The 16,512-nt window shown below is 44.3% G+C and overlaps 1 protein-coding gene across 2 annotated transcripts; it reads right to left on the bottom strand.

Moving 5' to 3' along the window:
• Positions 1-1,343: 1,343 nt before the first annotated feature.
• On the bottom strand, positions 1,344-15,556 carry arfgap3 (ADP-ribosylation factor GTPase activating protein 3). Of its 2 annotated transcripts, XM_036517874.1 has the most exons (17): positions 15,371-15,556; positions 13,548-13,666; positions 11,634-11,706; positions 10,897-11,028; positions 10,077-10,157; positions 8,774-8,864; positions 8,567-8,626; positions 7,967-8,002; positions 7,414-7,457; positions 7,151-7,293; positions 6,612-6,746; positions 6,272-6,409; positions 5,930-6,076; positions 5,495-5,615; positions 5,256-5,343; positions 3,912-4,036; positions 1,344-3,456 (listed from the first exon to the last, which is right to left on the bottom strand). In XM_036517874.1, the coding sequence occupies exons 1-17, from the start codon at positions 15,437-15,439 to the stop codon at positions 3,439-3,441; spliced, it is 1,620 nt and encodes a 539-aa protein (XP_036373767.1). In that variant the 5' UTR covers positions 15,440-15,556; the 3' UTR covers positions 1,344-3,438. The 2 variants fall into 2 exon arrangements, with proteins under 2 accessions (XP_036373767.1, XP_036373769.1); XM_036517876.1 differs by lacking the exon at positions 7,967-8,002.
• Positions 15,557-16,512: the final 956 nt, after the last annotated feature.

The raw sequence follows: 16,512 nt of genomic DNA, 5'->3' as shown, positions 1-16,512 counted from the left end.
TGCCATCTGGCAAAGCGGGGCTGTCTGTGTGGCGTGGGTTTTGTTCAGGATCTTCAAGAGTTACTGGAAAACTCCTAACATGCACACGTAGTACACGTTGCTACCAAATCAGATCAGTTAGCATTGCGAATAAAGCTCCCTTGACAGACTAAGAAAATTACTCTACATCTACAAAATAACAATTTTATGGTCGGTATTAAAAAAACGAACCAATCTGAGGAGGGACGTGCCGCTCCCATGTAGCTATATTTTTTTCCCATCTCGTGAATGCTTTTAATTAGCAACGAAGTGGTTACTGAAATGAAAGGCGACATGTGGTTCATGTTCCAGAAAACAAAGCTTTATTGTAGTGTTTACTTCAGTTTAATACATAATTTTATATTTTTTCACCTACCATAAGCTCTTCCTCAGATTTACAAAGTAAAGGTATAAACGTGCATCTAAAGAGATATAGAGATAACATAGTGTGACATATTCTGCAGTGTAACACAGGGCAGACAACTTTCCAGTCTCCTCAGTGGTGATGGGTGGAATGGAGGCGTGATGTGGCCCATCTGAATATTTTAATCAACAGACATCTAAGTGTAGAGTAACCTATGTAACTAATATGAGGTACATTGTATTTCAATGTAGTGATGTGGTATATATATGTATTACAAGAGATACCTGGTGGGTGACAGGTGTTAAAGGTTTTAGAGATGAGTTAACTGATAGGTCTTCATTGCCACATCTTCATTTATTGGGCAGAGCTCCATAGTCTCTAGAAGACTTTGTGATCTTTTATTTCAGTGCACATGCATGGGTCATTTCCTTACCTGAGCTACCAAGTTAAAAAAATGCTGTAGTATTTAGCGGATATGTCTTTCACATAAGCACAGAGAACATATGTGCATTTCATGAAATATGCCTTTCTAACATCCCTGTCCTTCTTACAATGAGCTACACTTATTCATGACGAAGACAGACACAGCTAGTATAAACAACACAAAATATCGCCACTGAAAATAAATGAATAAATGAATGGGGATTGCATGCCCTGGCTCTATCATATTTTTACATTCTACATGCATTTCTACTCATAACATAAAGAAACACCCACACAACTACATTCAGGGGAACAAAAAATTTATTTTACATTTAAGTTGACAGTTTTCCCTTTTTTTTGGGCATGGTCACACTGGGTGCCCGTGACACTGAGGTACAGTACTGTCAATTTAGCGCAACATAGCATGCATTCCTCTTCTGTTGGCTACCTCTTACTGTGCAACAAAAGCATACATAGTTTTAAGCTTGTGTGGGTCTGCACGTGTCTAGATAAGCATCCGAAATCAACCGTAATTATCTGCATGTCTTGTTCTTTTTTATTAATCTGTTTTCCACAACCACAGTACTCTCTGAATGAAGGCACCTTATTTATCTACATTGTTTTGCACCCAATGTCAATGATTAATTTGGATTTTTTTTTTTTTTTTTTTAGTGTGCTTGTTTTTCCATTTGGAGGTAATTGTCTACAAAACCTTGGAATACACACTCCATTTTTTCCTCTTTGTTTTTGATTCAGCAATATTTACATAGAGTATCTCTCGATTAGCACGGCATTTTATACACCTAATCTGTAGCCACAGCATTTCCTGGGCACCAAATAAGGTGAATGCTGAGGCATCAGGTGAAACAGCAGTGCAACCAGAACCACAGATTACAGATGATACAGAGCAGATTATACACATCGTTGTTGATCTGTGGCGCTGAGAGAGCCGCCTCTATAACGCCCTCTGGTGGTGAACTACTGCTACAGGCAAACAGAAAGCGTATTTTCAAACTCGAGCAAGCTGCGCGAGCAGGAGCTTCAAGCCACACTAATCGTGCGTGAGATGCACATCTGCAGCAAAACAATGCATCACATTCAAAAAGCAAAAAAGCTGCCACTTAAATCTGAACGTTTAACAATCTAATAAACTACTTTAATCGTGTTCAAAATAAAACTTTGAGGACGTGCAAAAATATTACATTATTTTTTTTTGGCTGGAATTGATGTCATAAGAGCTTTACTTGAGAAAAGCTACCTTGAGTAATGCTAGCTTTCATGATTGCACTCACAGCTAGGTAGCTCCACATTAAATAATGACACTTTGCAGTGATAAATCTCCCCCTCTGTAACCAATAGTGGGAGTTGGTAGTAAGGGTATTGGCATAAAAGGCAAGTGAAAAGTGCATTGATTAAATTGCATTTTGGGCAGTGTGTTGAGTTAGCGTTTACCGTCACGTTCCTTGTCATGTTCGTTTTGTTCACTGCTGGCCCAACAGTCTCCCAACAGTAATGCTTTCTCCCGGGATATAATTACCAATCGCACACCAAAACTGCTTCTCTGCAACAGAAGCGTGTCTCTTCTGTGTGAGCTCGACCATAACCCACACCCATACTGCATGACACTCCCTTCAAACCACAACAAAAAGTGAACTCTTAATATCAACATCACAAGTTGTTCTCATTCTGTGTATGAGACCAGATCACAGAACAGGCACTACTCACACTATGTGTCAGAAGAAACCATTGGGGGGAATTACCACAGAGTGTTACCACAAGTTACACAGGGCATTTACAGTGTTAATTTTTGGAATTACTGCCCCAAAAACAGGCGAGTAAAAAACACCTCCCCGTAACACTTGGCCTCTGAGTCACCCCTCTGGTCTCTCTGGTCACCTAACATGGTTTATGTGAATGCTGTGCAAGTGACAACTGATTGTCTTCACGGCCAGAGAGGGTGTGAGCTGTGGGCAAGAACATTTCTAAAGATCACTGTCCCAGAACCTCCAAGGTACTGTGTGGACAATGTTTTTATGGTCAGCGCTCTTTCTTAAGTGCACTTTTAGGAAAGTCCAAAGCGATTTAATTAGCAGGTGAAGCCTCTTTCCCTTCATTTGGGAACTAAGGGTCTCATGTGCAGGCCAGATTCAGAGAAGCCTGATGAATTTGGTTCATTCTTCAACTTAATGGGTCCTTTTACAGAGCATTTCATATTGCACTACATCCAGCTCCAAGTTTGAGTATCACTGCTTGTGAATCGAACATATCTGATTTCCACCATAAAAACCAAAAGAAAAAGGTGCCTCGAATGACCTGTCAGAACCAAAATTCTCTTTTACAATGCGGCATAGATTCCGAGCCTGACCTGAATAAACATCTTTAAATATCTCGATATGAAGATTGCGCCATACCACATACCAGAAAAATAATAGAAGCTTCTGTTTACAGGGAAAAAAAAGAAAATTACCCTTCATCAAAGGGGTACTGCTGAGTGGCAATACGTCCTTTTGCTCAGATGCATATACATGTGGCAGACGAAAAGGTCCCGCTACAATAGAGATATGTATCAGGTGTGCCGAGACTCATGGCCTCCCCCCATTTCTATAAACACCCCACTGGACACACAGGGCCACTCAAGTGCTGTAGTGATCCTGAAAGAGAGGAAAGAGGAGAGACAAGCATCAGGGAGGAATGCCGCACTATTAAATCCTAAATTTAAGTGTGTGTGTGTGTGTGTGTGTGTGTGTGTGTGTGTGTTTCTCAGTGTAACTGTTTGTGTGGTGTGTCTGTGTCTGCATTGTGTAAGTATGTGTCTATGCCAGTGTATGCGTGTGTGTCTGTATGCGTCTTCCTCCACATGTGTTTGCTTGCATGTGTGTTTCTGCGTAAATGTGTGTATGTGTGTGTGGCTTACTGAGTCTGTCGATGCACATCCGTGTGTGTGTGTGTGTGTGTGTGTGTCTCTGTGCACGTGTGTAAGCTAGCTTCTGTGTCTCTGCATAACTACATGTGTGGTGTAAATGAGTCTGCATTCTGTGAGTACGTGCCTACATGTGCATATGTGCGCGTATGAAGCACTGACGGGTGTGTCTTCAGTCCCTCTCACCTGGATGGATGACATCACTCCGCTGGCCATCACGGAGAGCCTGCCGGCCACGTTCCGCACCCCCATCTTGAGCTGCGACATGTCCGGCGCGCTGGGCAGGACGTTGGTCAGTCTGTACGACGACCCTGGGGATCAGCACCGAAGACCGACGATCAGCCCCGACGGATCAGCCTCAGAGAAACACTGCTGTACTGCAGGGTACGCTACACATCTGACTGCAACAGTCCCACACGTGCGGTGATATGTGCATTCACACTTGACTCATTTACAACACATGCAAAGGAGAGTTACAAAGATGCATAACTGCATACAACAAGACCACATAAACAACATTACATGCAGAACAACAGGACCTGCATAAAACCTCAAATCACAGACCACACAGTGTATGAGATGTATGTCACTTAACTACAGTACGTTTACAGTACAGAACTGTCGCATGGGAGTGTGTGCTCTTGTGGGCCTCTCCGGTCTGTCTGTTTGGGTCTCACATTTAACTGCCCGTTTAATCAATCTCTGCTTATTTATTTGCTTATCAATTGGCCTCATCCAGGCTAACTTTCTTTGCTTCACTTGGCTTGCCTTTCATACAGCTGACTATGCTCGCTGAGGCCAGTCAGACCACACATCCTGTACAGAAATACAGAAGCACTGCAGCGAGAAATGAAACTTCCAAATACACAGGCAGTTCCTTATAGCGGCAACACCACAAGCCATATTGAAACCGAGGCAAACCACTCTGGGGTCAACTCCACACGTAGAAAGCCAATTTGTTCCAAAACCCTGTTAGGTCATTCTGTCCAGTTTCCTCTTTATGGTTCACACTAGGAATGCTGCACACAGTATTGCGTGTTGTCATTGGTCCACTACATTTATACAAAGTCCTTCAGCAGATGCTTATCCAGAGTTTAAAGTGCATCTATTCAAGCTGCATGAAAGATCATACATACAGGGCAGAGTTGGTGTCAATTCCTCTAAAATTTACTCAGTTAAGGAAAGAACGTAAACTCAATTCATTAAAGAATTGAAAGAAGTTCACAGAAAATCAGGGATGATTTTCTACTCATGATTTAAATTGTATGTTACCCCCTGAACTGAAACGGAATTGATCCCAACCCTGATACGGGGCTCAACCTCATCAGGAGGTATGTCAGCGCCTTACATAGAGCTGTGATAAGGAATATGTACGTGCAGCGATACATACATAACTCATGTGTACATGTTTTGATGCACATATAACTAGTGTGCACATGCTTTAGTACACATATAACTAGTGCCTCAATACATGCATATCTAGTGTGTGCATGCTCTGATACAGAGCAATACAGTGCTCCAGGTCCTCACCCATTTGTTTCTTTTGATCTTCAAAGAGGTCGGCCGAGCTGATGGCGGAGCTGTCAGAGAATCGTTCCAGCCTGGTCCTGGCCTCGTACTGTCAGAGAGAACAACAGAGTATCACAGGTCACTACCAGAATGCAATTATAACACCCCACACAGGGGGCCCATACAGGACCCCACTGTCATTAACAGAGGCCTTAACATAAAACTGCAGGATGAGGTGTACAGGACAAACAGGGACGTGCCTCAGAGTTGTCCTGCTTCCCGAAGAACATGTCGGAGGAAATGGCCTTGACGTCGCCGAACTTCTTCTGGGCCTCGTCTGAGGTGCTGACGGGCTCCAGGTCGTGTTTCCGCCTTGTGGCCCTGTGAGAGGGGCAGAGAGACCGAGAGAGACCACCAGCCCCGTCACTTAAGTGTGTCCCAATCTACCCTGAATGCTCCACTCTCAGGGACACGCTACACTTCTCTAGCTGCATGTGGCTGGCTGTATAAGGAGGGCGTGTGCTAGCTGTATCTCATTGGCAATGTGCTTTAGGTGAGCTCGGCCTCTTGTGCCATCCCCATGTGTGATTGGCTGGAGGCTGTACTGTCTGGTTGTGTCAGCAGTATGGTCTCTGCTGCTTGTGCTGTTGCTGCATTTCATTGGCCGTGTTGGTATGACATGAAATGCAAATCACCTCTCGTCGAATGAGGTCTTAGAGCTCAGGTAGAAGTCAGGCTCAGGCTTCACGCTCTCCTTCTTCCCTGCTGACTCTCCAGAATCCCCCCACTGAGAGAAGAACTTGCTAGAAGATTCTGGCTCCTCCGCGTCTCTAGCAGACATTCTGCAGGCAGAAATGAAGATAAAACCTATTATATAAATACAGACCACGTCTGTATTTGAAGCTTTGAGGAAGTGAGCAGGAAGTGGTTTGTGCTGCTGATGTAATTATAACAAGGGTTTGCTGGGCTGGAGGAGGTTTGCTGGGGGGGGGTGTTAAATGTGAAAGGAAGAGCCACAGGTCCCTCTCGCCTCTCACCTGGAGAACCTGGAGGAGAACATGCCATCGTCCTCGGCTTCGTCCTCATCGTACCTCCTGCCCCGTGACACTTTTACCCCTGCGGGAGACTCCTGCTGGATGATGTGCATGTCGGACAGCACCGAGTGAGACACACCACTGGAACCAAAGAGAGGCAGGATTTTACACACATGCACGTACATAAACACACACACACACATCTCTCAAACCAAAAAGAGTCCCACACATGCAGACACACGCGCACACACTCATGCATGCACACCCACAGCTGGAACCTTGGACTATGGGACTATTCACTGTGATTGGTTGAGCCTGCCCATGTGACCCGCTGTGAGCTCACCTCCTGCCTGCCAGGCCCATGCCCAGCCTCTCGGCCTGCTCCTTCTTCTTCCCCTGCAGGTTCTTCATCCTCTGCTCCTCCTCCTTCCTGCGTTGCACCTCCAGGTCCTTGTAGGCCAGCCTCAGGGAGGACGCGCTGGGGACAGGCAGAGAGGAAGGTTAGGAGCCCAGGAATCACCTGTGAGAGAGGGGTAGCTGTGTGTATGTGTGGTGTGTGTGTGTGTGTGTGTGTGTGTGTGTGTGTGTGTGTGTGTGTGTGTGTGTGTGTGTGTGTGTGTGTGTGTGTGTGTGTGTGTGTGTGGAGAAAAGGTAGCTGTATGTGTGACGGAGAGGATAGCTGAGTGTGTGTGTGTGAGACAGGTTCGGCACCAGGAGAAAATAAAGAGGGTTGCAACTGCAATCCACAGGAGTGCACAAAAAGTCATAAATACTGCGTAGACATCAGGATATAAGGAGACGACCGGGGGTGCGCTGAGGTCCGTCTGGGGGTGCTGTGCATGTGCGTGCAATGGGGTAGCTGTGTGATAGAGAGGAGCTCACATGGGCTCCTCTGGCTCGCTGGCCTTCTGCGCAGTCTCGTCGCGCTCCCGCAGTTTGTCCACGGCCTGTGCCCGTTTCTCCAGCTCCGAGAAGCTCTGGCTGCTCACCTTCTGCGCCCCCAGGCCACCCTTCTTTGAGCCCAACTGATCGACAAATGTCATCAACATGAGCTGAGCAGTCGGGCACACACACAGGCACACACACACAGGCACACACATTTAGGACATTGTTCCACAGCCAGCAGTATAGAGCCTAACACTCACCGTCTTCTTAGCAGCAGCTGGCTTCTTCTTGATCAGGGAGGGCTCTGTGAAGGAGTGGAAACACTTATCAGAGACAGAACACCACAGCGAATGACGAAGCAACTGGGCCAACAGATAGTAAAATTAATACATTTCTAGAGTGGCCTGCTCTGTACAGACACTGACACCATCAGATCAGTGCTGTAACTACTGACACTGTCAGATCTGTGCTGCGATTACTGACACCCTCAGATCTGTGCTCTAATTACTGATGCCCTCAGATTTGCGCCTTAATTCTGATCACGACAGAAACCCCACAGAGGAGACAGCTCTACAGTGCCACGGCATTGTAATTAAAGCGAAAGCTGCAGGTTCAGTGAAAATGCTGTCTCTTTCCTCACAGAAAAGGTGCAAATGAGAATCAATTAGCCAAGCCCGTGCCCAGTGAGTTAACAAAACTAAAATAAACAGCAATCATCTAGTGCAATGCACACACGGCTGAACTCCCCACTGACTGCCAGATAAGTAGTAGGAGCTCAGTGAGAGGGTCAGATAATGAGAGATAACTGTCTACCTTTACTGTGTGATACTTCTGTAGAAGAGGGGTCAGCTAGAATGAGACAGACAAGAGACATTCACCACATTTCCACTAGCACATCAACTGAACTGCCACAGCACCTTTAACAAATCCAATATAACATGCTACAGACAGTATTAATGACTGATGTAGTTAAAAACATCCCTGTGTTTAAATACATGCCACATATCTCAGGGATTCTGGCCACTGGTCTGGGTTTTAGTTACTTTGATTACTCGTGTTTTAATTCATTAATTTAAAGAATTTCCTTTTTCTTGAGGTGTCGACTGACTTTTGATTTTTGGTCTTTGTTCCAGCTCAAATCGTCACTGGCCACATCTGGATACAAGTTGGACACTTACTTAGAGACATGGAATGAATGGGAAGCTAGAAACAACTAGAACTACTTGTTTCATTGTGTCATTGTGCAAACAGACACATCCAAAACCCTGTAGTTGTAGTTCATAACTATGGGTGAATCGTGCCGTTCCACGACACCACAGACCTATGCAAAGACATGACCTGACATGGCCTGATATGACATAATGAAGTGATGTTGAGTGAAGGTTTCGGTACTGTAATACACTAAGGTTTTACCCAAAACAGCTTTGGGTGATACGCTGAGCTGGTCCACGCTGGGGCCCTCCTCTGGTGCACCTGAGAGAGTGAGAAAGAAACAGGGTAATGCATGTATGACATGGACACACACAGCCCTGATAAACAGCTATTTAGCAGCAGCTAGCAGCCACAGTTACTGTAGTTCTAGCCCTGATAAGTGGCGGATTTCCAGGAGTGGGTGCTTACCGTTGTCTGCTTCCAGAGCCTCCTGCCCTGTGGGTTTATCAGCTGCGAGGTCCAAGTTCGCCTGCGCTGAATTGCTCTCACCTGGGACGGCCTGGCAACAGATGCGCACGCACGCATGCACACAAAAACAAACACACACTCACATGCCTTAAAATACAGTGTGCACACACACGTGCACTGTAAAACATAAACATCTTAAACACCAGACAGGTGTGCTCACATGCATTCTCTGTGGGTCGGTGTCACTCTCGCTCTCTCACACCCACACTCACACCCAAACAGAGACGCACAGACATTCAGACACACACTTATAAACACTAATACACACACACAAGTAGGGCTGGGACAACATTTCAGCTTATGGTTTTGTTCTCAATCAAAAAATACCCTTAAGATGATCGGGCTTAAGGGTATTTTCCATCTCGCAAGACTTTCATAATATTGCCACCCATGTTCCTTTTTCTATCACAACATGAGAAACCGCACAGGAAGTTTTACTGATCTGCATTTTTCCCACAGGCCAGCATGTGAGCTTTCTGCTAATGTGGAAGTAACTGTTTTTGCTGAATGGGACACTAGTACTGCATGGGAAACTACCAGAAACAGAGAGGGATTTCCTATTAATGTGTATTTGGCGCCCCCTAGATAAAACTGGAGCGCCCTGCTTTTTGAACAGAGAACCTGCTCCTGTGTCGGACAGGGCAGGCTGCCAGTAAACCACCGTCTTGTCTAAACCAAAGAGTGTGGAGGCGCTTCTGTTCCTGAACTAAAATAGTGCTGTGTAAACTTGTCTTTGAAGATAACAAGGGACGCTGAACTTGCCTTGCTTGTTTACATTTGGTTTTCACCATTTTTTTACCCCCTCACAAACTCGGAAGAATCCTCCAACTGAATTCCATACTATGGAATTCCATATAGTTTTACATACAAAATCATCTGTGTGCTCTGACTTCAGCGCAATCATCATGGACTTTGTTTTTTTTTTAACCATATACACATGCCTGCAGCTGGAGGCACAAGGCTGTGGTGGGAGAAGTCTGTAGTCTATTGGACACATTTTGACAGCTGAGCTTGGAAAATCATGCCAACACTGCCTCAGAGAGAACCCCCAATAAGGGAAGATATCCAACAATAAAGTACTGGGGAATGTAAACAGAATTTAAGTTGCAACGAATATAGTTAACGTCATGTGGTACAGGTATCCAAGCAAATACCCACAAGCTTGACCTTGTCTGTTCACATTTTCTAAAAATATCAGCATCAGTCAGTGTCCCAGGCGGATAGACTAGCACGCAGAACCTACGTGTGTGTGCAGGGCGAAGAAGTCCTCTTGCTTGCTGTGAGGCGATGTTGGAGAGACGGGGGCCTGGCTGTCCAGCCACAGCTGCAAGAGAGAGTGTGTAAGTAAGTGGAGGTTACACACCATCTTTCTGCAAAACACAAAGGCTCCAAAACAAAGTTTAGAACTACAGCACTGACTGGTGAGCAGCAGGGGGCAGCAGTGTGGTGTCATGTTAAGGAGCAGGGTATTTAACACAAAATATTAAAGTTGCCAATTTAATTCCCAGGGTGGCCAATGATGTTATACCCCAGGACAAGGTACTTAGCTTGAGGTGTGTCATATAGATAAATAACATGTAAAAACTGTAAATTTCCCTACATAAGACTGTCTGTTAAAGAAATGAAATGTAAGAAGTAGATACACTTGGTACGGACTGTGACAGATATCATATGCTACAGATCGATGTGAATATCTGTGTTACTTCTTTGCTGTTCTGCCAGGCAGCCTGACTATCAGGGCTGTATTGCTGTAGGTGTCTATGTAACTTTTTAACATGTAAAGCTGAGATTTACAGAGATTTGTAAATTTACACAGCGCTGACAAAACTAAATATCTATAGCCTAATCTTCATGGAATATCTATGGTACTGAGGTTGATATGGATGTCTCTGTATAGAAGGTGACTGACATCTGCAAAGCTATCTGATATCTTCAGTTCAAATTGATACAAATCTCTGTGGTGTCTCTGTGCCGTGCTGCCTGGTGGCCTGAGTTCCGGATGTCTGCATTACTGATTGACAGATACAGACAGTGATACAGACAGATACGAATCTCTGTGGTACCTCTGTGCCGTGCTGCCTAGTGGCCTGAGTGGCCAGGGTCTTGATCTTCTCTCGGTAGAGCTGCGCAGCTCTGCTGTTGTACTTGGCGTTGGCCGCGTTCGCTGTGCAGCTGTGCTGATGGAAGAAGGCCGTCTGGGGGAGGAAAAAAACAAACAACAACCATGCAGCCAAGTTCAAGTAGTGCATGAATTACAGGGTCATAAAATGATCAGGGTGACCAACAGTCTGCTAAACAGGGCAATAAAAGATAATTCCACGTAAGTGCAACCGTTATTTCGCAGGTTAGAACACCAGTTATCGGCAGACCAGCTGTGGCTTGCTGTGCGCACTCTTGACCCACTGTGACATGTGACTAGGGCTGGGCATTTCATTGAACTTTGGATAGGTATGATGGGAAAAAACCTAACGCCACATACCGGGGATAGCTGTTATTGCGCTAAAAATAGCTAGTCGATATATCGTGATGTCTATATTGCCCAGCCCTACATGTGACCCTACCCACAATGCGATGCTCTCCATGCTCGCCCCTTGCATTTACACACAGCACACCTGTGGCTTTAGAGAAGGCCTTCATGATGGACAGGTTAGACAGGTTAGCGCACATACAAGCGGCGAGCGAGAAACCGTTTCCGCCACCCGCTACGCCTGAGGCATCTCGACAACCTCACACCCATGCAGCGGCGCGGGCTATACGGCCTAAAATATACCTGCTGCCCACGTGGTCCTGATATACTCACCGCGTTGGCGTTGCCGCCCACCTGCATGCAGCGCAGCTGGTACCACGACCAATTGGAGTCCAGCTCTGTCGACCTGGAAAACAAAGCCCGCGTCTCAGAGCGAGGCATCGCCGTGACAACCGCACAGCAAGGGGTGGACTCAGCTAACGTTCTTCATAAACTCTGACTCATAGTTAAATTCAAATGAGACCTTTTTTTTTCCTTCACCAACACAGTTAAGCAAGTTCAGTGATCAACAAAACTGATTGAATATTCAAGTTTTTTTATACTGTAATGGAATAAATTACATTTATTTGTTTGTCAGAGTTGGACCAAATCTTTGCCCTGTTTTCAAAGTTCTTCCAGTGCAAAACAAGTTGCTGTGCTATTACATGTTGAGAGGCAAGAGTGGAAAGCTACTACATTCTGGCAGTCCCCTATCACAACAATCTAGTTTACAACAAATCTAGTTTTGACATCGGTGAACATGCTGCCTTTATGACAAAAAACTGTAATTTTAACAGAACCGCTAATAAACCTGAAGCCATTTGAGTTAGCTTTACTTTGAACTTGAAGTCTTCGTCACCATCTAGTAGGACAATTATAAAGCATGTTTTTATTTTTTACGCAAGAAATGCAGTAAAATGAAAGATCAAAAAAATGCCACATCAGATTGTTGTGTTGCCTTATTACCGTAAATTTTTTATCTTAATTAATGTAATTATGTTATTTTAGTTAATCATTTTCATTCTTACACTTCGATTTGTATGAATATTATTTGTGCCCTGCCCTGTGAGTTTACAGACTGAAAGTGCTTGTGTTCGAAATTCTACAGGATACCTGTCTGTTTAGTGAGCTGACTACTGACGAAGCAAAGCCAATAATGATTATGCAAAAATATTCCATTTCATTTGTAATGCATTGTGTTCCCAAAGTCAATGTCATATTCAAAAATACACTTAGCTACTTAACTACAAACAAAACTATTATATAAAATCATGAAATTCAAAACCACCTTCCTGCGACAGCTGGCATATTTTGGAAAGTTATGAGGTACGTAGTTAAACTATTCAAATACAAGCACAGTAACTTAACTCTGATTACTTTGTCGACTGAATCAATCACACACTTGCTCTGACTGACACGCTGTTAGGCTGTGCAGATAAATGAATAATTAATTCATGACTTAAAAAAATGCTGAAAAAACACTGAAGTCCCTTTCGTAACAGCACTCACCGTCAACAGGACGTTTGCATGTATTCATTTATTTCTTTCATGATTTAATTCTTCATATATTTATTTCCTTTGACATTTCATCATTTTTTCTTTCTACTGACTTATCATTGATGTGTTTCCTCCTCCACAGCACGCTGTCTTTCCGTGTGCGTCTGAATCTGGACATATCTAAGACTGACCCCTTTAAAAGTGCAGATGAGGCGTACACCATCACGATCCTTTTCACAACAAAGAAAAGTCCACAAGAGCATACCACAGCAGTGGATGTATGAGCATGTACCATACTGTATGGATAAAAAGGATCCCAGCTGAAGGAGTGTGAGCAAACTGTAGCCAATGAAGGACAGGTGTACGCAGGTACCAACAAAAAAATAAGGTGTACACAGGTGCTACCTGAGATAGAACAAGTGTGCACCAGTCTTGCCTGTAGACCAAATGTACACAAGTACCACCTGAAGTAGGACAAGAGCATGTGCAGGTTGTAGCTATTGAGGGACAGGTGTACACATGTCCCACCTGGACGACAGGTGTGTACAGGTGCCACCCAGTGAGGGTCAGGTTTGCATACATATCCCTCCCGAAGAAGAAAAGGTATATACAGGCCCTAACTAATTGACTAGTGCACAGATACCCTACTTTCTTGGACAGGTGTACACGGGGCCCCAACTGAGAACGAACAGGTAAGTATTCAGGTCCTACCTGATGAAGGACAGGTGAACACCGAGAGACCGGTGTGTTCCTGAACAGTCGATACACAGGAAAACTCCATAGGTGATGCTGGCCCAGCTGGGGTTCTTAGCATTACAGTCGAAGCATACCTGTGTGTTGGGGGGAGGGGGCAGGGTTTGGGAAAAGTTTTAAAATCTTACAACAGAACACCTATTTCTCTTCATTTATTACAGTTGAGTGATTTTATTAGGGGGTCTATAAGAGGAGATTTGTCACAGAAACACACTGACATATTGTCTTCCCACAAACACACAACAATGCACGGATTTATTGAGGTTTCCTCCACATCCACACTTCCTCAATGCATTTTTAAATGTCACGGACATAGACAATTGGTTTTTTTAAAATGCATTCATTCCTTTTCTCTTTCAGAGTTTGGCTGTTTGACCTTAAATAGAACCCAAGTGAGCCGCCTCCATTACTCTCCATCCAAAAGTGGTTTGCATTGCACTAAATCTGTTAGTTTAATCTCTTGTTGCAGTGAACAACAATGAACGATGAAGGTCTGGAGTGACAAGATTAATAGATCTATTTAGTATTTTATTAAACTAACATAAAAGTACTAAACCTGCCCGTTTCAAGTAGATCCCTGTGTGAGACGGCGGCCAATTCGAACCCGCAAGGGACGGGATTTGAAACAACCGATATAGACGCGTTACTGAGAATCTAGAGTCGGGTTACGTGAGCTGCGGAGGGTTGGAAACCTCAAGAGAAAGGCGTGCCGTTTAATCTTTCGGGAAAAGCAGGAGGCCTGTAAGGCAGAAACGCAGACTGCCAAAATAAAGACCAACTGTTTTCTTAAACCGAAGACAAACTTTCCTCAACAGCAGCCCTTCTTCGGTCTCATGGACGGACAAATTTTGAAAAGGCGTTGCGGCATTCCTTCTTTATTTTATAATGACAGTAAGAACGCGTCATGTTCTGCGACGTGGTGTTTATGCAAACATATCAACACGGCAGAAGCCTGCAGACAGTGATGCAACTTTTCCTGGAGCGTGGAAGTCGGAGTCTGAAGTGCAAACGCAACTTACACAGCAACAAGGAAGAACTGTCTTTAGTTAAATAGGTTTAGGTTAGTTGGGATGACACAAACGGTGGCGTAACACGACACCAATTATTTTAGCTTGCTGGTTAAGCTTACCGTTTCGTATTTCTGACACAACACAATAACAAAGTTTGCAACTCAAGACAAATTCGTACACTGGGCTATGACTATTTAGTACGACGTACTCTGCTCATAATTCAAGATACTGTAGCGACAAAGACGCTTCTCTCCTCCAAACAGCTGGTCAAATTAATCGCTAGTCTAGTAGCACACTTGTTCCATTAAACTACAGACTAGGTTTTAATGCCACACAATTAGCTATTTCTGAACATGTGGCAGTGTTTTATCGAGTAATGTTATAATCGATTTAGCTCCGCAGCTCAATACGTGTTCATCAACTGAAGTTAAGATATTAATCTTCCTTTCAGTAAGTTAATTAAAATAGTCAGCTGTCACACAGCCAGAGGGGAACATAGTCTCTAGCTAGCTAATTATTTTATTTGCTAGCCAGTTGGCAAACAAGGTCGACGTCGTTAGTGTCGAAAAGGCATCCGTTGTTTTAAACGGCAGTAAGAGAAAGACGCTGTCCATTATTTCCATATGGTGCTAACCAAGCGAGTTAGAAGGCTAACTATACGCAGCGGTAGAAACAGTGCGACGTGTCAAAATCACGCTGCATTTCCTCGTCTTGTCAAACGGTTGTGAATGAGACAGAACTGCGTTTCTCCGCAAGCGTTGGATGCCTCACCTTGTTCGTGGGGACTGAGCGCAGCCGCTTGAAGATGGCTGCGATCTCCTGCTTGCTAGGATCTGACATCTTTTCTACCTGTTGTTAACTACGCAGCGCCCAGCTGAAACTTCTGTCAAGCGCAGACCATCGCCACATCACCGACCTCACGCTGCGGAAACAGAGCGCTTCCGGACTCAACATTCAACGTTGGGACGTCAGAAAGATAACAATTTGTGTGCGCTCTCATTGGATGGAACTGACAAACGACAAACCCACAGCCCGGTGGATTATGGAAAATTGAGGCAACTCGTTCCCCAAGCGGAAACTTTTGAAACCCATAAAAAAAACATTTGTGTAAAAAATCTGAGACTTGTACGAACTGTTTCTTACTGTTTGCTCATTTATAACAACACGTATAAGTGAGCATTTCCTCTGAGACCGCGTTGATCTTTGTGAGGGTGCAACCAATAACAGGGAAAGTGTCGGTTTTGCAAGGATGTTTATAAATAAGAAAATCTATTTTCCCTTTAATGATGCAGGATGTGTGGTAGGCCTATCATGAAATGACTTAAGACTGAGGGTAAACCCAAACATTCACGAGAAATCGATTTAATGTACATGGACCCTACAGTCTGAAACAATGACCTGATTAAGTTGTTTGAGAGATCATTCTGCCGAGGTTGAGAATATGATGGTCACATCGTAAGTCATTTCACACACAGAAGCCTTGCGGGGATGCAGGAGCAAACTCACACCGTGCGTCCAGATTTTTAAACATTGCTTTTTATTGTCATCCTTGACATTTACAAATTCCAACTGTGCAAATGTAACTGTTGTGTTCATCAATAAAACAAAACAAAACCAACAAAAACACAATGTCCTAACGACCACCCGAAAGAGCTGAGATGCCCTTTCACTACCTGCGCCTTTCCACAGTGATTCTGTGCCTTAAAACCGGACGTCACTTATGAATTCCCTCGGTGCACCGCCATTTCACAATGCTTTTCAGAAGGAACGTTTAAAACTGCGCAGGGCCAAAAGCGAAAGGATCAAACATTCACCCGTAAAAGTAGCCCCACATAAATGTATTTACGACGCCATTGAACTGCAGGAGTTTAGGCGGCTCCATAGGACAGTTCTGTAGGTTGGTATGGAACTTA

This window comes from Megalops cyprinoides, chromosome 23 (genome assembly GCF_013368585.1).
Source record: "Megalops cyprinoides isolate fMegCyp1 chromosome 23, fMegCyp1.pri, whole genome shotgun sequence".
Classification (NCBI taxonomy): domain Eukaryota; kingdom Metazoa; phylum Chordata; class Actinopteri; order Elopiformes; family Megalopidae; genus Megalops; species Megalops cyprinoides.
The sequence above is the reverse complement of the archived record's forward strand: the minus strand, read 5'-3'. Positions and strand labels throughout refer to the sequence as shown.

Excerpts from the sequence above, each read along its gene's own strand:
- arfgap3 (XM_036517874.1), bottom strand. The coding sequence starts at position 15,439 with ATGTCAGATCCTAGCAAGCAGGAGATCGCAGCCATCTTCAAGCGGCTG. Across the intron at positions 8,003-8,566 it reads ATCACCCAAAGCTGTTTTGG|CTGACCCCTCTTCTACAGAA; the intron begins GTAAAACCTTAG and ends GTCTCATTCTAG. Across the intron at positions 6,747-7,150 it reads AGCGAGCCAGAGGAGCCCAT|CGCGTCCTCCCTGAGGCTGG; the intron begins GTGAGCTCCTCT and ends GCCTGTCCCCAG.